A 26,699-nucleotide genomic window follows, 5' to 3' on the forward strand; every position below is an offset into this window, starting at 1 on the left:
AGCTGTGCGTGTTAGATATCTTGTTTTGCAGTGAGGTCCTTGAAGAGGCAGCGTAGCGAGGTTGTGACCCAAAAAGATTCCCTCTGAGGTAATAAACTGCTGCGTATCGAGTGGCCGACCCAAACTCAGACAGTGAAAACAGCACTTGACTGCAGGGGATCGATAAAGTGTATACAAACCTTTGTTTGTTGAGAAACAGGAAAGTATTATCAGTTGTTATCAGGCGTGGTCGTCCCAGTGAACATGCTCCATTACTCCCTTTCATCATTAGGGGCGACTTAAAGTTTTTAGTGACGGATGTTTGGGTTAATTAAAGACGGTTAGAGACTGTGGGAGGATCCTCAGTCCGGCTTTGATGATTAAACTCGAGTTTATAAAGAAACTGTGTCGTGTTCGACTCCCTCGTGACTTCTCCTCTAACGTGACCTTGAGCACTGAAGGTGTTTGATTGAGTTTGAGGGGAAATGGCCCTCAGCGGTTCAGTCAGAGATAAAAAGTCATCAGCTGCAGCGTGATTACCTTGTTTTTATGATGGCTGCAGGACAAAGACCATCATCTGTCCATTCAGTGTCTCCAGTGTCTCTCAAGTGTCATTAGGTGATGAGGTCTGATGAGGTTATTTGCTGAAGGAGTATTTTCATTGTTTGTTGTTAGAAATTGCTCAGTTTAGCGCCGATAACTGAAGAAAGCACCCACAAAAATGTCAAATGGATTTTCACGTGTTGATTTGAATATTCACAACACATGGCCTCTTTCCTTTTGAAGACAAAGGATTAATATTCGGTGCTTGTTACGTACTTAAGTACCGAAACCTTGTTGTCATTAAGCTTAATTGCAAGTGAAGTGGATCGTGTTTGGGAGTTTTTCTTCCTGATTTTGACGCCGCTCTGTCTTCTCCTACGCAGCTGTCGATCTTAAGCCGTCCTCTGAAGAAAAAAAATCAAAATTCATTCTTGTAAGATGAGAAAGGTTTCTCCTTTTTGGAAAACAAGGCACAGCCAGCCAACCAATACATCGTTAAGATTCAGGGCTTGCTATAATTATACACTTTTAAAAGTAATATATGTATATTTAGTCATATTTAATGTTGCTGACAGCTGAACAGTACCACACTGTCATGTTTATTTTTTTAAACTGTCATGTTTTTTAAAGGTGCCAAGAATTTTAGTTCAAAACATTAAAAAAAATAAACAAACATTATGAACACAATGTAAAGAAATAAGAATTTTGATGTCAAAGACGTACGTGTATTGTGTTAAAGAGATACCTACTGAAGTTAGCATGCTAATTAGCTAGCCCCTGGCCTGAAAACAACACTCCCCCGATAGTCCGGCTAGCTGCACGGCTAACAAACAAGCTAACAGCTGCTACAGACACGGATGTGCAGCAGTTAGCAGTTACTCTGGTTTATGAAATGAACAAGGTAGCCAATTATTACATATTGCACCTTTAACTAAAAATAAAATGACTGATTTTTTGAGTAAAATCAATACGGACTAACAAAATAATGTAGCAAAGTCTGTTTTATGTGAGTTATATTAATGTCTCTATAACAAAAATTATTTAATAAACTGTATATAAAACTTTAAATACACACAATAATGTGCAGATAAATACAAATATTGTCTGCTCTGGTTAGATTAACTTCAGTTTAACACCTCCTGACCAGAGCTGCTGACACCGAGCATTTAATCTCTTTTCCTTATTTTACACAGTCAGTTAACGTTGGTGTTTACATGTATGAATGTGGCATGTCGAGCGTCCTAAATGTCAGTCAGCCAGTTCACTTCCTAACAGCTGGTGCTCTCCGCTGCTGCTTTAGAGTCACTGTTGTAAATCAGCTCTGTGGTCAGAGTCACCTTCTCAGGACGACTGAGAGAGGTGTCAGCGTGTCGAACCTAAAAATACACCGCAGACGCTACTGAGCATGTGCAAAGCCTCAAACAGCCAATCAGATGTTAATGAATTTTAATAATGACATAAGAAGAGTTTATGTGAGGCCTGATCAATCAAATAAGCCGACTTCATAACTTTGCTCCTGGCCTTTGGCTCTTCTCACTGTACTTGTTAAATTCTTAATGTGAAAAAATTGCTTTCACTTTCATTAATAAGTTATATCTCTATTTTTTTATGCAGCCTGCCAACACTTGACTCGGAGGCAGATGAAAGGTAAGTGCACTAAGCAGTGCGATGATGTGTTTTTAATGGTCCCTCAAAGGAGATCTGAGGCGAATACATGAAGCACAACCAAACAGTCGACATTCGATTAAGCTGTTGCACATAAAACATTAGCGTTCAACTATAAATCAGAATTATAAATAAAGCTCTGCTGACAATTCATCATCGTCACTGGATTAGCTCACATAAGTAGGAGGTGTAGATGGTATTTTTGAGCACTGTGGATCATTGTTTATATTTGTAACTCAACTGGCCACACACACACACAAAACATTAAATAGCAAGAAACACAATCATCCTATCATGTAGTACGTAAAACTGTGTGACAGACGATAAAAACCTTAAAACTTCAGTATAATACATTTCAATAGTGGTTTAGCTTTTATAACATTCAAAGTGAAAGCCTTCTCCCTAATTACTTTCACACTAGGTGTTTTTTTACGTGATCATTGCTATCTAGAAACAAACCCTCAGCAGAGTGTTCAGTGTTGAAACTTTTTTTAGCTCCACGTGTCTCTTTGACTGTCACTGGTGAGGAAAGTTTCCGTCAGGATCAGAGACAGACGCTGCTGTCTAGTCAGGAAGGAAGGAAGGAAGGAAGGATGGCACGTAGAGAGTTTGTCACCTCAAACCCAGAGTCAATCTTTAGGAAAAAACATGCCATCCTGTAAAAGTGAAGAGGAAAGAAATCAACTCAACATCACGAACGTCCCTTTATTTCCCCAAAACCGATCAACAACACGACGTCAGTAGTTCCTTAAATTATCCTTGTCTGTCTTTTTGAAAAATCTGGACGTTTCTGACACATTCTGACGCCAGAAATGCCAAATTTTCACACACAAATAAATCTCTTCTCACCTCAAACACGGAAACTTAAAGTGAGAGTCATACACAAGATGAATCAGGATATCAGCATCCAAACGGGGCTGACGCTGATTTCTATATCAGCAAATTACAGGAAGAAAAAAATTAGGTGGGTGGGCGGGTGTGTTATTTATAGAAGGATAAGATCACTGCTAATGATAGACGTGTTCATGTAGGGCAGCGCTCGGCCTGTTTGTGTTTGTGGGGCTGTGACATGATTGCCATGGTGAGGAGTTGTGTGTGTGTGTGTGTGTGTGTGTGTGTGTGAATAACGTCTATTATCTCAGGTGGAGCAGTATTAGTTATCTAATGTGTACATGTGTGTGTGTCCGATCTTTCCTCTGCAGCCCCACAGACAGAGATGCAGCAGGTGACGGCGACATCAGGTGAGTAACAGCACGCTGCACGGCGGGCGGTCTCCATGGAGACGCATTACTGTTATCAGTAGAGATATAACAGCTTTTCTTACAGTTATCTAGAAACCCACCGAAGATGAGAGCACGTGATGTTCCCTCTCGACCCCTCAGCTACACATAGTGATTCACAAACACATCACGGTGTTTAATGATCCTCCCAAGTAAACATAGAGAGCAGATTATTGTTCTTCTTCATGTGTTTTTAAACCCCGCTGGTAGGAAGAGAGGTGCTGTGGCCTACGCTTCCCAGAAGCCCTGGCTGTTGAATGCGACGGTGGTGGAGAACATCACCTTTGAGATGCCCATGATCAAATCCAGGTAAGATCCTCGTACCTGCACTGATGCCAACATCTGTTAAGGTTCAAAACCTGCTGAGCTTCTCAGTAGTTTGATAACTACAAGTTTGATGGATACTTTGTTAGACCGGGTCAAGAGTTGGCAGAGGAGAGAGATGGGACATGAGATGCAAAAAAGGTCCCTCTCCTACTTTGATATGGCTGGTTGCTGCTGTAAACCCTGAGACCACCGAGGCACCGCAACCAGAAATACAAATATAATACAAGAATAAGCAGAAAGCTGATGACAGAATGGGCAGATAGTAAAGAAAACAAACATTTTGCTCAATACTGAGATTAGAGCAGTTGGAGCAGCACCAGAAACTGCAGACAAAAGTTGATTCATTGCACGACTGCATTAATTAAAGCTCAGTGTACCTAATTAATTGATAACTGGGTGTAGTTGTTGGTTGATTGAACGAAACCTTCCAGGCTTGCATTAGCAACCACTAGTGTGTGTGTGTGTGTAAGCTCTCTGCCGTCAATTGTGTGGCTTCAGCGCTGTGACACCCATAATCACAATAAAACTATCTGTCTGAGCACATTCTCCTTTTTAAAAATGACATCCAGCGATGTTAATTAAAGCAGAGTAATCAATGAGTCGTCAGGCCGAGCTGTTAATACAAAATAGAGGCAATAACCTTCCTGCTCCCTGAGGCCGCTGTGGTAAAGTGGATGTGTTGATGTCTGATTAGTGTTGAGCCGGTCAGTGATGAACTGTGAGACGCTGAGGCAGCTCCAGGCAGGATTTGTCCTGGCTGAGAACGTCTGCAATGTCACTCCTGGCAACAACAACACACTGTTCTCACCTGTGTGGGCACAAAAACACACATTTACCGACACACACTCGAATGGTCTTTTATGAAAGGTCAGCCAGGCTCTCTCTCAGTCTAATGGACTGTGGTTTGTTGCTGTGGAAATGTTTGCCCGCCGTGTGCTGCCTGTCCTCGCTGTCTCCTTTGTCTTTGTCTTCACGCCTCTGCGTCTCTTCACCCCGTCCTGTCCTGTCCTGCTGTCTGTTTATTTCTTGGCAAGATCCAGATGGGCTAACTCACCTTCGTCGTTGCAGCACCAGGTGTTCCCAAAAAATAAATAAAAATGAATGTGTCCTCAAAGCTGATTTAATCACAGTGTCTGCTGCTGTGTCACTGTGTGTTTGTGCACAACAGTCAGCTCAAGTACAAACCAGCTTCATAGAGCTGCTAGCACGGCTGCACACTCATTAAGGTGATATTTTCCTGTTAACCTGTTTAAATGAGCAGCGTGATGTTCCTCTACGTCTGAACATGAGTGAACGACTGATGCAGCACTGGCATTTGTTCCCAGTGCGTCTTTATTTCTATTTCTGAATCGTCTTCGTCTTCTCTCTGTTGTTGAAGCGAGTCTGATCGATCACCGTGGGCGAAGTCCTTCGAGTTTAAACCACGAAGGATGAAACTCTTTTCATCTTTACTTCACTTAACCTCCACGGTTCTCTTCAGAAACCTCGATGGCTTGTGCTGTGCATACATAACAGCAGGTTATATACAAGATGTATAATTCAAATGAACTATATTCACAGTGTTGATGATAAGCCGGGCCTGTAGTTTCCTCCTGGCGATTAGCAGCTGCTGTCAGTCAGCTTCTGTTTGTGCTCCACAGATACAAAGCCGTGATCGAGGCCTGCTCTCTTCAGCCTGACATCGACATCCTGCCACAGGGGGACCAGACAGAGATCGGCGAGCGGGTCAGTACCACAGAAATAATTACACTTTTCCTTAAATTCCTCTGTGGTCTTATTATTTTCCAGATCTTGACAAACATCCCACTGTGGCTCACTGCAGTGCAGGATCGTTACTGTGCAGCGAGGACGTGATGTCTGTGTGTACAGGGAGCTGCGTTGACCTTGTTCAGACCGAGAGCACTGTCATGTTGGATGTCTTCATGCAGCCTTAACACAAGAAATACACCCTGATCTCATGTGTTACTCTGGGGGACGAGTACAACAGGCATTTATGGATGTAACCATTTTGTTCATTCGTCTTTGTCATAAAATTTTCTTCACATTTCTTTCCCGACCGCTGCTGCAGGGCATCATCCTGTCAGGCGGGCAGAAACAGCGCATCAGCGTCGCCAGAGCCTTGTACCAGCAGACCAACCTGGTCTTTCTGGTGAGTCTGCACACCTTGTATGTAGCTTTGTTCGCCTCCACAGTGAAACAGTGTCTCTATTTTTGATGCCTCCGTATGTGACTGAAATAGCAACACGCTGTCTTAAGCTCGGCTGCAGGGCTGAGAGGTTAGATGCAGCTTTCTACTGACAGTTCGAAAATGTCAGTTCTTGATGGATTTTACTGCTTGCAACTTGCAATATTGTCTGAGACCAACCAGCCGGACAGCTGATGCCACAGTTGGTTTGCACAACCAAAGAATTTCTGTTTTCACTGTTTCGAGCAGATGACAGATGGCAAATATGGCGCACAGTGTCATTTCTGTGGAATGTTTGCCAACGCAGCCTGTGCTAAGTTGTCAGATGTTGTTCATATTGGTCCAAAGTGTCCTGAACATGCTCAAAGGTGACCCGTGTGTTGAGTTTGCAGGCCTTGCGAGAACTGAAGTGTTTCCTGCGTCACGCTGCAACACGAGGTGATGGTGGTGGATGAATGGCACGACAATGGGCCTCAGGATCTCATCACAGTATCTGTGTGTACACATTGCCACCAATAAAGTGCACTCGTGTGGGTTGTCTGTAGCGTATGTCTGCTATTACCATAATCCGACCGCCACCATGGGTTACCACTCTGCTCACAACGCTGACATTGGCAAACTGCTCACCCACACAACGCCGTACACGCCATCTGCCTGATGCAGTGAAACCCAGGCATCCAAGCAGAACACATTTCTCCAAAGTGCCAGTAAAGGAGCTCACTCCACACCCTGACGAGAATGTCGAGCACACAGATGAGCTTTCCTGAAACCATGTCGACCAGCTGGTGCTAAAAATTAAATGGCTCTGCAAACCAACTGTTGCATCAGCTGTCCGGTAGGGTGGTCTCAGGCAGACATGCAGGTGAAGAAGCCGGATGTGGAGGTCCTGGACTGTCGTTGCTACATCTGTGATTGTTAACCCAGTTGGATGTACTGCCAAATTCTCAGAAAACAAATTGGAGACGACTTATGGTGGTGATCATTCCTGCAGTCCAATCGCACACTCCCCCAAAACTTGAGACATCTGAGACAGACTTTGGGCTCTGTGGAGGCATCTCCCCGATATCACTGATGCTCAGTAGATGAGTACCAATGATGTTCTGGGTGGTTTAATCACTGCAGAGCCTTTTCTTGTAAATCTGTGATGCTTTCCTTGCAGTTGTTCTTGTTCATGTATGTATTATGTTTATGTATTTTGTAGGATGACCCATTTTCTGCCTTAGACATCCACCTGAGTGACCATCTGATGCAGGACGGCATCCTCAAGCTCCTGAGAGAGGAGAAGAGGACGGTGGTGTTGGTCACACACAAACTACAGTATCTACCACATGCAGACTGGGTGAGACCAGTGTGTGTGTGTGTGTACGGGTGTGTTCACCAGAGATATTGGCAGCTATTATCTCAATCGACCCGATAAACTGTGGAGTTAAAGACCCGTTTACTCTTTCGTAGCCACAGTAATTGATACGATTGCCCGTTTTGATTGCTGTTCTATAATTCATGATGTAAACATTGTTATCTGGGTGCAGAGAGTTTACATTATCTCTGAAAGATCCCGGTGCGCATAATGATTGACCTCCAGTGTCAGCTAATGCGACCGATTGTGTGTGTGTGTGTGTGTTTTGATAGATCATTGCCATGAAAGATGGCACCATCCAGACTGAAGGGACTCTGAAGGACATCCAGAAGTCTGAGCCTGAACTCTTTGAGCAGTGGAAAACCCTGATGCACAGACAGGACCAGGAGTTTGAGACGGTGATTAATGACGTTTAAAATCTTTTGCTTTTGTTAAATTTAAGAGTTTATAGATTCAGGAAAAGTGCAAACAACCCCAGTTAGATTGCCTTAATGTTTGCTTTTGTGCCTCTTTCAGGAGACAGAGGCGGCGAGTATGACAGATCTGGAGAGGAAAAACCTGCGGAGGGCGATGTACTCCAGAGAGGCCATCAGGACCGAAGAGGACGAGGAAGGTCAGCGGTCACAGGAGATGAGCAGCTTGATGATTACACGTGTGGATGATTGCAATCAATAAGTGCACACTGATGATAATAGCGGCGTTAAGCTTTATGATAACAACTGCTGCAATGTTTGCATTCTTGTCTCCTTGTCCTTTATTTATTCTCTCCTGTCCGTGTAAAGCAAACTTTACGTGGGTGTTAAACACCCTTCAGGCCGTTTTGGTGGTCTTGGCTTCTCTGTAGACCCTCTCAGATATGACACCACCTTCTCTCTAAGCCAAACACTGAATCTGATCCTTTATGTATGTGCGTGTGTCTGCTGTTAAATGTTTGGCTGTTGGTGAAGGGTGCTGAGGTGCAGTGGCTGTACTATTTATCTGTGTTCTGTGTTGTCTCCCACGTGCTGACGGCACCCCTGCGTGGATTTGTGCGCTGGCTCCAGCATCAGCTGCTGCCCTCGATCAAGCAGGTGTGCCCAGAAAGCATGGACTGACGTGAACTCTTGACGCTGCAAGAAAATCGAGGATGTGTCAGCTTCTCCCGCCATCTCAGAATCTCATCGTCCATTTAGACTTTTTCTTTCTTTTTCGCACTTCTTCCCTGAACATTTGTCACTCCTGCTCCTCAGTATCTAAAAATGGCAGCATGATTGTTCTGTGGATGATGGCAGCAGCAGTCTGTTTAACCCTGCCAGTCATTCTCTCCATTTATTTTTCCTCTGCCTCCTGTTCGCCTCTCAGCCTCATGCTCCAAAGCTTGCCGCATGATGTGATGTGATATATTTACATCAGGGGTGGGGAGGTCGTTAACATTAGCTCCTCGACCCCGGTCAGTGTGCCATGGCTGCTCTGTTCGCACCTGAAAAAACACGCCTATCGCATAAATGAGCATCTGCTTGGTTTGGCCCTCTTTCTCTGCTGTTTTTCCTCTCCTCTCCTGTGCTATTAGTGCTTCTCAAGACAGAAACATGAGGACAAAATGATGACGGTCAATTATATATGAAGGAGGGTAGAGGGAGGAACGTCAGAAATGTCAGAGAGCATATGAGCAGTGAGTCACAGCAGAGGAGATCACAGTTAAATACAGAAATCTTTCATGTAAAGAAAGAACAGATCTGTAAGGGCACCATCGTGTTCTTTATCAAAGATAAAATGCAGTCGGCCTGGTCAAATCTAAACTGAACCAAAAAGCTTCTTCCACCATTTTAACTCGTCTCTGTCTCGATCCCAGAGGAATCCTCGGACAGCGACGACGACGACAACCTGTCGCAGGTGATGCGTCAGCGCGCCACCATCCCCTGGCGCTCCTGCGGCACCTACCTGTCGTCCGCCGGCGTCCTCCTGCTCAGCCTGCTCCTCCTGTCGCAGCTCCTCAAACATTCCCTCATGGTCGCCATCGACTACTGGCTGGCACGCTGGACGTCGCAGGTCATTGCAGCCAAGATCGAAGCTACAGCTCGAAACTGTACCGTCGTTCAGGTAAGAGCCTGTTGAAAATTGACTAAGATGATTTCTTGTTGTCAGCTGTCCTCTGTGCTGATCAGCAGTTTAACGAGCCATTGATTTTTTTTTTCTTCTTGATTGTCGCTGCTCTTAAGGGGTCACACATCAATACTTTAAATGCAGCCTCTCAATGACGATTAACTGATTTTCTTCTTCTGCCCTAAGTGGGAGGTAAAGACTCCTCCATTGAGTCAAAGGATAGATCTGACGGGTTTGTGAGATGTTTCTTGGCGTAATAAAGGAGAAGTTTTACGACACAAATGTGGATTTTTATCTCCAGTCTTTGGAGATAGTTTTATACCTTTTGTCTCTAAAAATATATAAATATAAGACACTGTGAGGAACTCAGACAGCCAAAAAGGTTGCAAAACGCACTCAACTGCATATTTTTAGGTTTTTGGCTGAAATTAGCATGCTAACCAGCTAGCCCCAGCCCCGACAACACCAAATTTAGCAGCAATTAGCGGTTACTCTGCTGCCCCCGTTTGTTTCGGAGTCTCACGTATTGCGTCTTTAACCAATAATGAATGTGAAGTTTGTTGCAGCCCTTATTTACAGTAAAATAAACTCACGTACGGACGAGTAGAGTTAATCAGATCTGTGTTATTTTCTCAAACAGACCAGAGTGAAATTACGTAACAGTTTTCTCACTCAGTTGAACGGCGCTGACCTAAAACACAATCGCAGACGCTGCCAGCTCCAGATGGAGCGTTTTCTCCAACACGGCCCGGAGCGACTGCAGCTCAGACTCATCTGCATGTTTTTAGAGGCACGAGAATGCATCGACGGAGTCTCTGTGTCGAAATGAAGAAGCTATTTATAAAAAGGATGTTTACAGCAGAGTGAGAGTGTTTGTGAAGCCTCACATGCGGCTGTCAGGGACGACTCAGAGAAAGTGCTGCTGGGAAATGTAAAAATTCAGAGATTTAATTCATGTAGATGTGGTGAAATAGCTGCAAAAATCATGTTAATAAATTATGTCTGAGGCTGATTTGACCTTAAATAAATTGATTAAGAAGTGTGTGTGCATGAACATGCGCCTCTTTAACCTTTATTCAATTTTAAGCTCGTCTTTTCAGCTCCCTCCTCCCCAGTTTTAGTCCGGCACGCACACACGCACATAATCTGTGAAAGCTAAATGACACACAGGCACACATGCTCGTAAACACAATATTTATACCAGCGAAGGTTAAGCCGTGTCGTTCACATGTCGGGGAGGCCACAGCAGCTGCTGGCAAGTTATCATGTTCCAGGTCCAGTGAGGCGGCATTATTAATAGTCACATATGAGATGCATGCGTGTCTTTGTTGTGCTTGTGGCTGTGACTTTGGTGACAGCAGGTTAAAGTATCCAACACAAAGAGCGGCAGTCGTCTCTCCTTCACTCCTCTGTTTCATTATAACACACAAACACAGGCAAAATGTACGGTTAAGTGCAGATAGATTGCCGCTTGACTGCCGAGGACATCGTGTTTGGCTGAGCTTTAGCGAGTATTTGCCAGGTTTATCTAATCTCTCCGCTGTGCTGCAGACTAATCCACGTGGAGACACTCAGAAGTCCTGTTCTGCTATCAAACACAAGGCCGACACTTTAAATCACTGCCAGGCTGCTGTGTGACAGCACAGGACACTGAATATTCACTTCACTGTAATCTGCACAGTTTCTGTCTTTTATCTGTCTGGAAATAAAGGAGCTTTAAGATGTACGAACGGCCAATTTTTGACCACATGCCTCAAAAATGTTGGCAATGTTTGTCCAACTTTACCTTTCTTTAGGTTCAGTTTTTCAATTTTATGCTCTGGTTCGGTTTAGGCACAAAAACCACTAGATTAGGGTTCGGAGAAGAGCATGATTTGTTTGGTTCTGTCGCCAGAAACACCTGGAAATTGTCCTGACGTCTCACTTAAAGCATTTCAATCAGGAGGGACTCGTAGTTTTTTTTAAATGTATGTGAAGATTTATTGCAATGTGTACAAAAGAGAACGAGAAAGTCTTTGGCGGTTAGACTCTAAACATTGTGTCTGATAGTGATCAAGGAGAGTCGAATCTGGTCGTGTCAGGTGATTGGAGGGAGCAGGGAGAGAGGTGAATGAAAAAGATAGTCTTCCTGATTGAACTTGAGCTGAGCTTCATCAAGTTTTGTTGCCGCTGAGATGTCTGGAAAAGTCCTGATGTCTCCTTGAAACCATCCAGTGGCTTCACACTTCGAAATGTGAAACGCTGTCTCTCAGAGTCGTCTCCAGCTTGGCAGCCATCTCGCCCAGCTGTTACGCCGAACGCCATCCCATCCTCCTCCGGAAATGAAAATCAGGTCATAAACATGTAATGTGAAAAATGCATAAACGTACCACGCCAGCATTTCATTCTGGCGACTGAGCTGTGATGAAAAGCAATAATTCTGATGTAAACAAACTTCTGATATTGTAGCTGCCCAGTATATAAAAAATTGTCAATGTATTTATCATGTGAGCAATATTAGATGACACATTTATATTTATGAGTCTATTATTCAGAGCATTCATCCATAATATCAAAAGAGAAATTGTTTGATATTATGAATTGCGAGGAGGTTTTAAGGCTAGAAGTTGTCAGACATCTGAGGTTTGTGATTTTGAGCTGTATAAATTCAATTGATCTTCATGTTCATGATCTTTCCCATTCATGTCGGTGGTCTGTATGATCTGAGCGGTGATTATTCATTCTTCTTGCTGCAGCGCACACACACTGCTCCTCGCTCTTACATCACCTGCCGCCTCACTCCCTCCACCTCCGCAGCCGCCTCCACCATTAACATTAAATGTGCTACATGTTCGTTAGAAGTTGTTTGTCTCAGGCTCTGCTGGGGGTTTATGATCTCTGTGTTGAGGATGGTCCCATGTGTTCCAGTGCATCACATGAACATTTGTATTTTTATGTCAAGTTGGATCTTGGCTGTGTGGCGTCGCAAATGTGAATGTTTTAAGTGAGAGATGAAGGTAGAAAAAGATGAGACAGAATCAGTCCAGGCATGAAATGAGGTGGGAGGTAAATTGAGGAGAAACTGAGTTTCTTTCTTGTTAAAAGGCTGCCAGATCAGCTTTCGACGCTTCACTGCCCGTAGATAGCTAATCGTTAACCAGCCCAGAGTTAAATTAGGCTTTTAATTACAGTTGAAGCAAACTGAGTGACAGGAAAACCCCCACACTTTCTCTCTCTGCAGGCCTGTGGCTTCAGTCACTCGTGGTATCTGTCGATCTTCAGCGTGCTGTGCTGCCTCGGCATCGTCCTGTGTCTGGCCACCTCTGTGGCCGTGGAGTGGACCGGCCTCAAAGTGGCCAAAGAGCTTCATCAAAAGCTCCTGCACAAGATCGTACTGGCCCCCATGAGGTACGAGGCTCAGTGTGTGTGTGTGTGTGTGTGTGTGTGTGTGTGTTGCAGCTCTACCTCGTGACGACTGAGAAGGAGGCAGATGTGTGTGATAAAAACAGATCATTTAAAGCAGGAAAACACAGTTAAAGCACCTTTTTTCGCCCCATTACCCAGAGTACCATCTGCTGTCCCTCACACAAAACCTAGGAGACATCACTTACAGAAATACGCTCACATGCACGTAACGCACCTGCACGTACTGCATACACACTCACATGCACAGCTTCATAAACAGATGTTTTTATTGTAACCGTGTGGAAATCTCTAAAATATGTTTTTTTTTATGCCTGCAGGCTGTTCGAGACGACTCCGCTCGGCAGCATCCTCAACAGGTTCTCCACGGACACCAACACGATCGACCAGCACATCCCCACCACCCTGGAGTGCCTCAGCCGCTCCACCCTGCTGTGCGTGTCCGCCCTGGGCGTCATTTCCTACGTGACCCCGGTCTTCCTCATCGCCCTCCTGCCGCTGGCCGTCACCTGCTACTTCATCCAGAAATACTTCCGGATGGCCTCCAGGTGAGTGAGACGACACACAGGGCCGGATGTCGCAGACTTCACGCTGCTGTAATCAGAGCTGTAGCTTTTCCGTGGAGGACGCCGAGGTCACGTCCTCAAAGCTTTTACGACCTGAGAAGAGTTTACATCCTGTAAATACATACAAATAACACAGGGAAGGTTTTTAATAGCTGTTTTATGACTCAGCTGATTTGAATTCAGTGTTTTCAGCCCCAGAACATTCAAACATTTTAATACAGTAAGAGGTATTATGTGTGTTTCCACCTTCCTTGGAGTGAGGCAAAGGCATTTAGATCATTACATGTACATTTAACTAAAATACCCCTTTTAAAGTTAGGGGTTTTTCAAAATTAAAGCCTTGATAGGATGTGAAATATGCAGTTTTATCCATCACTCCAATGCAAGTAACTGTACATGACGAGTATAGTTTGATACTCACAGGGGCCTGTGATCGATATGAGATGATATCAAATGTCCATTTAACGCAATCAGTTACATTTATATCGACTCCCATTTCTCCCAAATCCAAAATATTTCCACTTCACTGACTTATTCCCGAGAGGGGAGTAAATAATATCCTCATCATCTTTTTATCTGTCTTTGTCTCGGCTGCTTGCCATTCTCCTCCGGGCAGGAATCGGTGACACAGACTTGCCATGGGAATTTCAAAATAAAGGCGTATCTTAACGATGGCAGCGACATAAATTGATGTTTTCGCTTTGCATCGATGCTATTGGATCAGACACACATCCAAACTGTTAGAACCTCATCTTGTGCTGTTGTTTCATATCACGTTGCTCCAACCTGACGCACTTTAATGTGACCCGAGCTTTGCTTCAGTTGATATTTCCGTCTCTGCCGTGTTTTCTGTCTTCCTGTCAGGGACCTGCAGCAGCTGGAGGACAGCACCCAACTCCCTTTGCTCTCCCACTTCTCTGAGACAGTGGAGGGTCTCACCACTATAAGGGCCCTCAGGTGATTGTTACGAACACATTTTTACACCCTTTTCCACAATACGCACTCTCAGAGTTGTGCAGAAGTTGAACTACCTGAACTGAATGAGGAATTATTAGTAGAGGACTATTGCACAACATCGTTTGAGAGGGATTACTCCACTCCACTCCATTACTCCACCTGGATTACAGTAGTTTGCTTCAGTAGTTGTGTAATTATTATCCCACCATTTCAGGCAGGTGGACTCTCAGGACGTAGAGGCACAAATAAAATCGAGACTTGTCTTTTTGTTTTTCCCGTCGGCAGGTACGAGCCCAGGTTCAGACAGAGGTTACTGCAGTTCACAGATGCCAACAACATCGCCTCTCTCTTCCTCACGGCAGCCAACCGTTGGCTGGAGGTCCGCATGGTAATGATCAGGATCAGTCCTGTTTGTCAGTCGGCAGCTGCTTCACATTTTATTGATGTTTTTCTGGATAACTGCTCCCTCTGTTGGGACGCTGAAAAACTGAACTTGTAATCGTTTTTATACATCGCATCCGTGTGCGTGTGATGTTTTATGTATCGACTGCACGCAGCTCGTGTTTCTCTGCAGCAGAGGAGAAAAGGGACACACGTTTATGGATTCATGTGCACAGATGCAGAAGAAAAACACGTTCTGTCAACAACGGGCTTCTTTGTGATGCCTGTTGACGCCGAACAGATCTATAAAAGCTGACGTTCTTTTATTTTATCTACCTTTTTGAATTATTCAGTGATGCATTATGTTGTTGCTGTATCGTCTTCTGTCCCTCCAGGAGTATATCGGTGCCTGTGTGGTGCTGGTGGCAGCTGTAGCCTCCATCACTAACTGTCTCTACAACCAGCTGTCCACTGGACTGGTGGGGCTGGGACTGACCTACGCACTCATGGTGAGTATAAAGACGATACGGGTGGTTAAAGCTGCAAATTGTTCATATTCTACATAAGTTTTCCAAACTTTCCCAATTCAGAATGAAGTATTTTGTTCTCCTTTTTAATATTTAAACTATTTTTAACAACTCTTTTTTTTAATTTGAATCATGGAGACCATATCAATTACTGAAAAAAGCATAAGTTATTCAAAAATCTGGGTGAAAATATATTTTAAAATACCACTTTTGGTTCAGTAGTTTAATATTTTCTTGCAAAGGCAACAACTCTGGATGCATAATCAGAGGAAATACAACTTTTTAATATGTCAGATCGTGAAATCCAACTGAAATTCTGTTCGAACATATAAACTTATTTAAAAAATAGTTGAAATCAGTAAAAAACTACTGTATTCTCTCATTTTTCCACCTGTGGCACGAGATGTTTGTCTGAAGTGTTTCTTTCTAACTATTACTACATTTCTGTCCAGTCAAATCAAATAAACTATCTGAAAAACACATTGTCATGAAGCTGAAAACAGAGCGTGTTTTTTTGTAAGTTTACAGAATTTATTCATGTCTTTTGAAAGTTGATATAATCAGATAAACATTCAATCATTAATCTACGTTTGAAAGGACTCACATGCCCTCCGTGTGCCTGCTCTGACAGTTACCCAACTTTTCTCCTCCTCCTCCTCCTCCTCCTCCCTCCACATATCAGGTATCCAACTACATGAACTGGATGGTGCGTAACCTGGCAGACATGGAAGTACAGCTCGGCTCAGTCAAGAGGATTAACGGCCTGCTCAAGACTGAACCGGAGAACTACGAGGGGCTGCTCAGTGAGTGCAGCGACACGCTCACACTTCCAACATAAACCAAACCGTCTTGCACTGATTCAGCAGGTGCACAAAAATAAACCACACCCGGTTCATGTTTGTGGCTTCTATGATTTCTTCATCAGAATGAATCAAAGTCAGACTACAGCCACGTTGGTCACTGTCAGCTGAAGCAGGGTATCATCGTGCTCACGAGAAATGTATCTTTATCCCCCTTCAGATGTTTTTTGTATAAGTTAATGCCTTTAGATACCTTACTAATCTGCCTTACATGCAAATCTTTCCTTTCAGCCAAAGAGAGTTTGCACCTGAGGGTCTTTAAAATGCACTGTCAGTCAGAGTAAAAAATAATTTTAGTGACTGAGAAACTGATGTGGTTATAATCTTGTTTTTGGCGTCTTGAGAGGTTAAAAAAGATGTTTCTGTGCGTCTCAGCGGTGACTCAGGTCCCTGACGGCTGGCCCCGACAGGGAGAGATCAAGATCCAGAACCTGAGCGTCCGATACGACGCAACGCTGAAGCCCGTGTTAAAAAATGTCAACGCACACATCAGCCCTGGGCAGAAGGTAACCACACTGTGTGTCAGTAAAACTGGGGGGGAAAAGGCGAACGTTAATGTGAATTCATTCATGAGTGAATGTGTTTATTTTTAGGTGGGGATCTGTGGCAGGACAGGCAGCGGCAAGTCCTCCTTCTCCTTGGCCTTCTTCCGCATGGTGGACATGTTTGAGGGTAAAACATCAACGCTTAAAATCAACTGAAATACAATGATGTTTAGTGATGTATTAAATGCCTTTAATGCTGAAAATGTTCTCGTTATTACGGCACTTTGTTATCATGATTTTTGTTTCTTCACAGGCAGGATCGTGATCGATGACATCGACATCGCCAAACTGCCTCTGCAGACCCTCAGATCTCGCTTGTCCATCATCCTCCAAGACCCCATCCTGTTCAGCGGCACCATCCGGTACGACGATCTTATCTCTGAGGTTTGGATTCTGTGACACTGACGTAGTTTTTAAAAAGAAGAGAAACGCCCAAGATTTCCAGTGACAGGACCAGTTGGCAGACCGTGACACACTTTAAACACACTTATCTGAAGCATGAGTTGAGCTGAGGGTTCGTAGATAAGAGGACATTCCTCTGAAAACTCCACCGCTAGGGTTTATTTTTAGACATCAGCTGCAGCGACCATAAAAGCTTTGTCACATTGGAGAAGAAGAGGAGGAGAAATATAAAGAGGCTGTGTCGCACTGTCTGCTGAAGCCCTGAGGGGCGAGGGAGAACATTTTTATTTCTGGTGCTCCTTTTTCTAAGTTATTTTTCTATGTGTGAAACAGAGTGAAAAAAAAAAATTCACTCTTGAAAATTCTTTTTCTCATCTGTCGAGCCGAGTGAAAAAAAAACATTTTTTCATGTTCGACACATGAAGAAAAACATTTTTTTCAAAGTGAAGCCAAGTGAAAAATGTGTCGAGTTACGGAGCCCCTAAAGGGACACGTGCTTCTCACGTGCACAAGATACTTTCTCGTGCTCATGAGAAACGTTTACGTTTTTTTTCTTCACGTGCCAAAATTATGTGCGACAATCAGTGGTATCCCTCAGCCTGAGATATCGTTTGAAACCGGAAGGATGGATGCATATTTCTGGCAAGAAAGTGTACGTGTCTGAGATGGAGGTTGGAAAACATTCTTTATTAATTCTGCAGTTCACGTTGTCCTTTAGCAGCTCGACACATGAAAAAAAAATTTCAACCTGGGAAAAAAAAAATTCACTCGGCTCGATACGTGAAAAATATTTTTGTCACCTGTGAAAATGAAATTTTTTCACCCGTGAAAAAAACATTTTTTCACTCAGAAGAGTGAAGAAAGTGCATATTTCTGGCCAGAAATGACAAAAAAGGAGTTGTATGTGTCTGAGATGGAGGTCAGAAAACACTGTTTATTAATTCTGCAGTTCACGTTGTCCTTTAGCAGCTCGACACATGAAAAAAAAATTTCAACCTGGGAAAAAAAAAAAATTTCACTCAGCTCCACACATGAAAAATGTTTTTTGTCACCCGTGAAAAAAACACTTTTTTAACTCAGAAGAGTGAAGAAAGTGCATATTTCTGGCCAGAAATGGCAGAAAACGAGTTGTACGTGTCTGAGATGGAGGTTGCAACAAGAAAGTGCATATTTCTGAAAAAAAAATTCACTCGGCTCCACACATGAAAATATTTTTTGTCACCCGTGAAAAATACATTTTGTCACTCAGAAGAGTGAAGAAAGTGCATATTTCTGGCCAGAAATGACAAAAAAAGGAGTTGTATGTGTCTGAGATGGAGGTCAGAAAACACTGTTTATTAATTCTGCAATTCACGTTGTCCTTTAGCAGCTCGACACGTGAAAAAATAAAATTCACTTGGCTCGATACGTGAAAAATATTTTTTGTCACCTGTGAAAATGAAATTTTTTCACCCGTGAAAAAAACATTTTTTCACTCGGCTCGACACAAAAAAAACAATTTTTTTTTCACCCGTGAAAAAAACTTTTTTTCACTCAGAAGAGTGAAGAAAGTGCATATTTCTGGCCAGAAATGACAAAAAAGGAGTTGTATGTGTCTGAGATGGAGGTCAGAAAACACTGTTTATTAATTCTGCAGTTCACGTTGTCCTTTAGCAGCTTGACACATGAAAAAAAAATTTCAACCTGGGAAAAAAAAAAAATTTCACTCAGCTCCACACATGAAAAATGTTTTTTGTCACCCGTGAAAAAAACACTTTTTTAACTCAGAAGAGTGAAGAAAGTGCATATTTCTGGCCAGAAATGGCAGAAAACGAGTTGTACGTGTCTGAGATGGAGGTTGCAACAAGAAAGTGCATATTTCTGAAAAAAAAATTCACTCGGCTCCACACATGAAAATATTTTTTGTCACCCGTGAAAAATACATTTTGTCACTCAGAAGAGTGAAGAAAGTGCATATTTCTGGCCAGAAATGACAAAAAAAGGAGTTGTATGTGTCTGAGATGGAGGTCAGAAAACACTGTTTATTAATTCTGCAATTCACGTTGTCCTTTAGCAGCTCAACACGTGAAAAAATAAAATTCACTCGGCTCGATACGTGAAAAATATTTTTTGTCACCTGTGAAAATGAAATTTTTTCACCCGTGAAAAAAACATTTTTTCACTCGGCTCCACACAAAAGAAACAATTTTTTTCACCCATGAAAAAAACTTTTTTTCACTTGGAAGAGTGAAGAAAGTGCATATTTCTGGCCAGAAATGACAAAAAAAGGAGTTGTATGTGTCTGAGATGGAGGTCGGAAAACACTGTTTATTAATTCTGCAATTCACGTTGTCCTTTAGCAGCTTGACGCGTGAAAAAATAAAATTCACTCGGCTCGATACGTGAAAAATATTTTTTGTCACCTGTGAAAATGAAATTTTTTCACCCGTGAAAAAAACATTTTTTCACTCGGCTCGACACAAAAAAAACAATTTTTTTCACCCGGGAAAAAAACTTTTTTTCACTTGGAAGAGTGAAGAAAGTGCATATTTCTGGCAAGAAATGACAGAAAACGAGTTGTATGTGTCTGAGATGGAGGTTGGAAAACAATGTTTGTTCTGCAGTTCACTTTGTCCTTTAGCAGCTCGACACATGAAAAAAAAAATTCACTTGGCTCGATACGTGAAAAATGTTTTTTGTCACCCATGAAAATGAAATTTTTTCACCTGTGAAAAAAACTTTTTTTCACTCGGATGATGAAGAAAGTGCATATTTCTGGCAAGAAATGACAGAAAACGAGTTGTATGTGTCTGAGATGGAGGTCAGAAAACATTCTTTATTAATTCTGCAGTTCACGTTGTGCTTTAGCAGCTCGACACATGAAAAAAAAAAATTTTCACCCCTGAAAAATATGAATTTCACTCGGCTCGACACACAAAAAAACATTTTGTGTGTCCGGAAACTTGGCTTGACGCGAAAAAAACAAATTTTCTTCACGAGTGAAAAACAAGTTTTTGTTATTTCAGTCAAATCTTGTAAAAGTATATTTTGATTTAAAGGTTATGTTCATGTTTGGTGTCTTGACCCTGAACGCATCACTCCCCATCGCTGATCTTCACTTCTTCAACGTTGATGTTAGTGTTGAATGTGTTAATATAGTTAGTAGTCCCTGCACAAGTGTTTTAATATGTGTGTGTGTGTGTGTGTGTGTGTGTGTGTGTGTGTGTGTGTGTGCAGGTTCAACCTGGACCCAGAGATGAAAGCCACAGATGAGATGCTCTGGGAAGCTCTGGACATCGCTCAGCTGAAGCCGGTTGTTAAATCCCTTCCAGGAGGCCTGGGTGAGGAAATGTGTTGGATGTAATCTATATGTGTGTGTGTGTGTGTGTCAGTATACACACAGACACACAAACCGAACACACACACACACACAGAGACTCACTCTATTTCATGTCTGTTGCTCTTCCTGAAATTTCTCCCTTCTGAGCACTCCAGAGATGGAAATGTCGGTCAGTTTCTCGACTGCTTTCTCCACCACTTTTGTGCCGACATTCATGTTCCCCTCAGGATGAATTGTAATAACATTGATGATCTTCTGACTTCTAATGTAGCTAATTACGTTCCTGTCAGCTGTACTTTGTGTTCGGTGCTAATAAGCATGTGTTATTAGCCTGTGAAGAGGACCAATCTGCTCAGATCTGATGCTCCTGGTGCCCTCCTTGTCCTCAGACTGATAAGGGGTGGATTACGTAGTAAGAGGAGCCCCCCTTTTTTATTTTTGGACAAAAGAGCTTCACTGGTCCAGATTGAAAAGTCAAGCATCTAACTCTTCACGACTCTGAGTGCTTGTAGGTATATCAAATAGCGTGCAGGCTGCAGGTCCCTCCAGGCTCACAGAACTCAGATTGAGGCGATGCTGGTCAAATATGAATAAAGACTGTGTTACTGCCATTTCTTTCCTGCCTGAAAACGAAGTAGGAACCGCCCTAAACTTGCAACTCACACGTTTCATTGCTCTGATTGATTGTAGGTTTGTCCAATTGCGTCCAGACGAAAGTTGATATGCACCCACTGAAATCAAAAATTAATTGAGCGGGACCAGACTGATGCACATTTATGAGGCCAGACTAACTTAGCTCAACTCTACCATGTAAACAAACTGTTGTCAAGCTGTAACGCCACAGACGGGACAGGACCAGTGTTATTACAGTATATGACTGAACTGTGAGGCTCGTCCGTGGTCACATGAGATCATCACATCTGTCAGCTGCTCTCGTGTCTCCGTACAAAGATCGGGCGGCTGTATCAGAGCACACGAGCATGAATTTTTAACCTCCCCGTCCGAGTCGTGTTGGGTGTGAAGCAGCCACATTATTCTTAGCTCACAGGAGAGCTGACGGTCTCATGATCAGATCAGATATTAGTGGAGGGCCGCTGCAGCAGACTTCACCTACATACATGATGAACGTGTTGGTCTCCTCTCTGCACGGTGTGTGTGTGTGTGTGTGTGTGTGTGTGTGTGTGTGTGTCTTGAAACATAGCCAGTCGCTGCTTTTGTTTATGTTCACTGGAGCCAAATGTTCAAATTGGTATTGATCTGTGACCCCGGAGTTAATGCCCAATTAGATTTGCACACAGCGTCAGTGTGTAGAGTTTAATGGTGCTTATAAAAGGAGTTTGTTACCGTACTGATGGTGAGTTTAAACTAAATAATAATGTTTTACTTCATTATACAATAGACTTATTTAATGCTAAACACTTTTATTTGGTCATATTTATGTAGTAAATGTAGTTTTGATTTTTACTTATTGGAAAACAGCAAATCTGGAGGTGTGGTGTTCTCATTTTTATACATTTTTTAGGAATATTTGAAATTTTCACCTCACCTTGCCCCTTGCATCATATAAAACCTACAATTTCTGGCTGTTCTGGTGGCCCAGTGGTGTTTATATCTCTATAACATTTATCTGTCCAATAAAGATGATAATTCCAGAAAAGACATATAAATCTTTATTTTCAAAGTTTAATTCATTCTCAGCTTTTTGTTTTGAAAGAAAATGAAAGCATTAAAAGCTTCTCATGTGATTTAAAGCAGGATCAGTTTTATAAACCATGTGTGCGCTGACCTGAGGTCAGGTTTTCAGATATTGATCCGTAACAGCCAATTGACTCTGCCCTCTCAATTACCCAAAATAATATTGGATTGCCGATACGTGTCACACATTTGTTCACACATCAGAAAACATTAAGATTTCTGTACGTTGTTTTCCCTCTTCAGACGCCGCGGTGACGGAGGGAGGAGAGAACTTCAGTCAGGGTCAGAGACAGCTCTTCTGTCTGGCCAGAGCCTTCGTCAGGAAGAGCAGCATCCTCATCATGGACGAAGCCACGGCGTCCATCGACATGGCAACGGTGTGTGTCAGAGTGTGTGTGTGTGTGTGTAAGAGATGGAGAGAGAGTGGTGGTAGAGGAGCATTCAGAGGAAATACGATGGAAAGAGGAAGAGATTTATGTGAAGGGTGAAGCAAAGACATAAAGAGAAAACCACTTCACCTAACGGCCTTTTAAAAAGTCTGTGGTTATGGTGGTGACGGCTGCTTCTAATGAAGTGTGGATCACGTGTTTGTTCTTTTATCTGATGCTTTATGATGTAAGAGAAGGACACAAAGGAAGCGGGAGTGGAGGAGGTGTGCATGAAGCAGAAAAAGATAAAGTGGAAGGGAAGATAGTGAGCGCAGTGAGAGCCTGAGGGGAAGTCAGCGTCTGAGAATGGCTGCTTCTTACTTAAGACCTCTCTCCTGGATGATGGGTCACAAAGAGCGACCGTTCTGGGTTACGGTAACGCAGCTGCATCGCCCTCGAGGAGACACAGTGGAGCGTTTAATCAGGAATGCCGAGATTGAGGAAGAAGAGCAGGGACAGGTTGAAAAATAAGCTTCAAGAAGAGTGTTGAAACAGACCTTTATTATTTCTCACACATGTACTTTTTGTTTTGAGTCAGCATTAAAGTACGTTTGTCGCACTCACCCTCCTCACCCTCCTCACCCTCCTCTCTCTGTCCTCACAGGAGAGCATCCTGCAGAAAGTGGTGATGACCGCCTTTGCTGACCGCACAGTAGTTACTATAGCAGTGAGTATCTCCCCCACACTGTGCCAGAGCCTCAGGCGTTTACAGTAACGCATGCAGCTCTGTCCCATTTCCCCCCCTGAGAGTGCTGACCTCCGTCCTGCACTGCTGGTGCAGCGCTTGTAAACTGGTGCAAAACAAATGCAGCGTGGACAAAGGACGGTTCCTGCAGGACTGAGCTGAACATTTGAAATAGTTTCATCTCCTACTTGATAGTTTGGTGTAGCGTTTGTCTGATTTCAGATGTGTAGCGTGTAGCAGCTTTTCTGCGCTCAGTCTACTGATCTTTGCTTTTTCTCCCCTCCGCCGCGCAGCATCGCGTCCACACCATCCTGAATGCCGACCTGGTGATTGTGATGAAGCGGGGGATCATCCTGGAGTACGACAGGCCCGAGGCCCTGCTGGACAAGGAGGACAGCGTCTTCACCTCCTTCGTGCGAGCAGACAAGTAGCACAAAGAAGAGAGCGAGATGGAGAGAAGACATTCAAAGTGCAATTGTCCCCATGGAATATATTCCTTTTATTTTTTAACCATGTTGTATTATATTTGTACATAAAAAAAAGTTAATTCTTTGTTAATAAAAACATAAATTATCACTGACGTTGCTTTTTTTTGTTGGGGTTGATTGGGACTGAACAGACTGAAGTTTCTTGTGCTTGTGTGAGACTTTCTGCTTTGGAAATAAAAAACCAAATGAGTCATCGCTGGTCTAAAATGACCCGAGGCACAGCTGAGGACTACATGATGCTGCCGGGGCAAGCTGAGGCAAAGAGCCAGAAGCACGGCATAGTGATCATCTTCAAATACCCCAGGGTGTCAGAGTGAGGTGAGAGGCTCCGGCTGCTGCTGCCAGGACTTACACCTGACATCAGACAGACACATGGCGACCGGAGGAGCACAGTGGCCTGGAAAATAAAGTCTTTCCACAGAGAAGCAGAACAGGATGATCAGAGTTTAAAATACAGGCCTGGACGTTAACAAAAAGACTAAATCTGGTCCCTGTGGGCGAACACACTATGTATTCATGTAAAGCTGATTTCACACCACACAGCCTGAGGAGGATGTGCCCTACATTTAACCCATTATATATTCAGTGTGAGCTGCACATCTGCACGGTTTTGGTGCGTAATTGTCTCCCTCCTGCATTCTCATTGGGAATCACAGGGAGGGCACCACAGAGGTGGAGGAGGCAGGGAGGGAGGGAAGGAGGGAGGGACTGCCTCTCCACCTCACCGCGTCTCCATCTCACGTTACCGAGCTGCACTGAAGTGGCGGAGTCAGCAGAGCCAACTGCGCCACTAAAAACCTGCCTTCTCATCCAAAGGTGATAAAACTCAGCTCAGAGGGCCATTATTCTGCAGCACCAACATTTTACATCTCACTGAATTTTTTTCCTGCACGCCCGAGGCAGAGCACCACCGCCGGGCGGGTCCACGATGGCACAGGGAGCCGTGGCACGACTACATGTGTGGACGGTCGGTCGTAGACGTGACTGACGGCGGCAGCTGCAGAGTCGGAGGAAGAATCTTCTCATGGGACCCCGCAGTTGTGAAGCGCCTGATCTGGAAGCAACGTGAGGAGCGCGCATACCTCCAGGAAACAGGCGACCACAAGACTCGTCCTCCCGGCTGGTAAGAAAAGAGCGATAAAGAGGAAAGTGCTCCATCTTTTAGCCGAACCAGAGCCAGAAAGGCTGTGGTTCCGTAGTATGGGAGCGCTATGTTGTCCAGGAAAGGACTCATCCCCGAGGATTACCTGCTGACACGTTTGGCTGAGGATGTCCTGCAGCAGCCGAAGTTCAGGGCGAAGCCGGGGAAAGCTCGCTTCGTCGCCAAGAACGGCACCTGCAATGTGGCGCACACCAACATCCGAGAACAGGGCCGGTTCTTGCAGGACGTCTTCACCACCCTGGTGGATTTAAAATGGCTCCACACGCTCATCATTTTCACCATGTCCTTCCTGTGCAGCTGGCTCCTCTTCGGGATGATCTGGTGGCTCATCGCCTTCGCGCACGGCGACCTGGACGAGAGAGGAGACGACTTCGTCCCGTGCGTAACGGACATCCACTCCTTCTCCTCCGCCTTCCTCTTCTCCATTGAGGTGCAGGTGACCATCGGCTTCGGGGGCCGGATGATCACGGAGGAGTGCGTCTCCGCCATCATCATCCTGATCGTGCAGAACATCGTCGGACTGGTCATCAACGCCATCATGCTCGGCTGCATCTTCATGAAAACCGCGCAGGCCAACCGGCGCGCGGAGACGCTCATTTTCAGCAAGCACGCCGTCATCTCCATCCGCAACAACAAGCTGTGCTTCATGATCCGCATCGGGGACCTGAGGAAGAGCATGATCATCAGCGCCACCGTGCGGATGCAGGTGGTGCAGAGAACCACCACGGAGGAGGGCGAGGTGGTGCCTCTGGACCAGATCGACATCCACATGGACAACCCGGTGGGGACCAACGGCGTCTTCCTCGTGTCCCCCCTCATCATCTGCCACGTGATCGACAAGAACAGCCCTCTGTACCGGCTGTCCGCCTTTGACCTGCAGCACGAGGACATCGAGGTGATCGTGGTGCTGGAGGGGGTGGTGGAGACCACGGGCATCACCACGCAGGCCAGGACGTCGTACGTGTCGGAGGAGATCCTGTGGGGGCAGCGCTTCGTGCCCACGGTGTCCGAGGAGGACGGCATGTACGCGGTGGACTACTCAAAGTTCGGCAACACCATGAAGGTTCCGACCCCGTGCTGCAGCGCCAAGAAACTGGACGAGGCGGGTGGCATCGCCCGCTTCAAGCTGGACGAGGGCGTCACCTTGCGGGCGTCTGTGAGAAGGCGGCGGGGCGGCACGGTGCGCAGGTCCAGGATGGAGAGCTGATCAGTTTTATACGAGAGCTGTTGTAGTGTGAGGATCGTTGAATGAGAAAGATTATATTTATTGTATAATATATAAATATATATGCGTAAAAGTCAGATTAACAAGCTTTTCACTCAGGGTCAGTGTGAAGACGCACAAAGACAGAATGCACTGAGGATCAGGACACGTGACTGTTCTGGGGCACAGAACCGGAAGTCCACTTTGAATGTGTTTTATCTTTAATTATTTTTTTAATCAAGAGTGACTGCATGTGTCTGAGAGCAATAAAAGAGAAAGTCTCATGTGAAGTGTGTTCAGGATGGAGAGGCTCAATAATGTGACCTATGCACTGCAATAAAGTTACTGGGCTGATGGAGGCAGGGTAGCACTTTATAATAATTAATCATTAATAAATGGTGAATAATAAATGTAGTTAGTAGTTATTTGCCTGTTGACAAACAATCAAATGCTTTATAAACCATTTATTAAAGCAACATTATGTAGAAATTGTCATTTTGTGTGATTTGGCGCCTTCCACAGTTTCGTAAATACAGATCCCAGGTCTGTAGCATGTTGTCAGATGTAACGTAGCTGCTGACTACAAACACAACTCATCACGTCACAACGTGTTGAAAACTTGTATCCTGAAGTGAACATGTATGTGACGCTGCGAGCCAA

At 44.2% G+C, this 26,699-nt stretch overlaps 2 protein-coding genes across 2 annotated transcripts in view; both read left to right on the forward strand.

Moving 5' to 3' along the window:
- abcc8 (ATP-binding cassette, sub-family C (CFTR/MRP), member 8) overlaps positions 1–23,616 on the forward strand; it is a 50,115-nt gene extending 26,499 nt beyond the window's left edge. Inside the window, exons 17-38 of the mRNA XM_073472162.1 lie at positions 2,137–2,169; positions 3,390–3,428; positions 3,678–3,776; positions 5,435–5,519; positions 5,863–5,943; positions 7,181–7,318; positions 7,609–7,734; positions 7,853–7,949; positions 9,168–9,415; positions 12,639–12,805; positions 13,141–13,368; positions 14,251–14,343; positions 14,629–14,731; positions 15,120–15,233; positions 15,934–16,054; positions 16,487–16,617; positions 16,705–16,783; positions 16,910–17,018; positions 20,275–20,378; positions 22,316–22,449; positions 23,105–23,167; positions 23,479–23,616. Of these exons, the coding sequence (XP_073328263.1) occupies positions 2,137–2,169; positions 3,390–3,428; positions 3,678–3,776; positions 5,435–5,519; positions 5,863–5,943; positions 7,181–7,318; positions 7,609–7,734; positions 7,853–7,949; positions 9,168–9,415; positions 12,639–12,805; positions 13,141–13,368; positions 14,251–14,343; positions 14,629–14,731; positions 15,120–15,233; positions 15,934–16,054; positions 16,487–16,617; positions 16,705–16,783; positions 16,910–17,018; positions 20,275–20,378; positions 22,316–22,449; positions 23,105–23,167; positions 23,479–23,616 (2,530 nt within the window). The remainder of the gene's footprint in view (positions 1–2,136; positions 2,170–3,389; positions 3,429–3,677; positions 3,777–5,434; positions 5,520–5,862; positions 5,944–7,180; positions 7,319–7,608; positions 7,735–7,852; positions 7,950–9,167; positions 9,416–12,638; positions 12,806–13,140; positions 13,369–14,250; positions 14,344–14,628; positions 14,732–15,119; positions 15,234–15,933; positions 16,055–16,486; positions 16,618–16,704; positions 16,784–16,909; positions 17,019–20,274; positions 20,379–22,315; positions 22,450–23,104; positions 23,168–23,478) is intronic.
- Positions 23,617–24,884: 1,268 nt separating this feature from the next.
- Positions 24,885–26,042, forward strand: kcnj11 (potassium inwardly rectifying channel subfamily J member 11). Its single transcript, XM_073472391.1, has one exon. It carries the CDS (start codon positions 24,885–24,887, stop codon positions 26,040–26,042), a length of 1,158 nt encoding a protein of 385 aa, XP_073328492.1.
- Positions 26,043–26,699: the final 657 nt, after the last annotated feature.

The sequence above is a fragment of the Pagrus major genome, chromosome 8 (genome assembly GCF_040436345.1).
Source record: "Pagrus major chromosome 8, Pma_NU_1.0".
Classification (NCBI taxonomy): domain Eukaryota; kingdom Metazoa; phylum Chordata; class Actinopteri; order Spariformes; family Sparidae; genus Pagrus; species Pagrus major.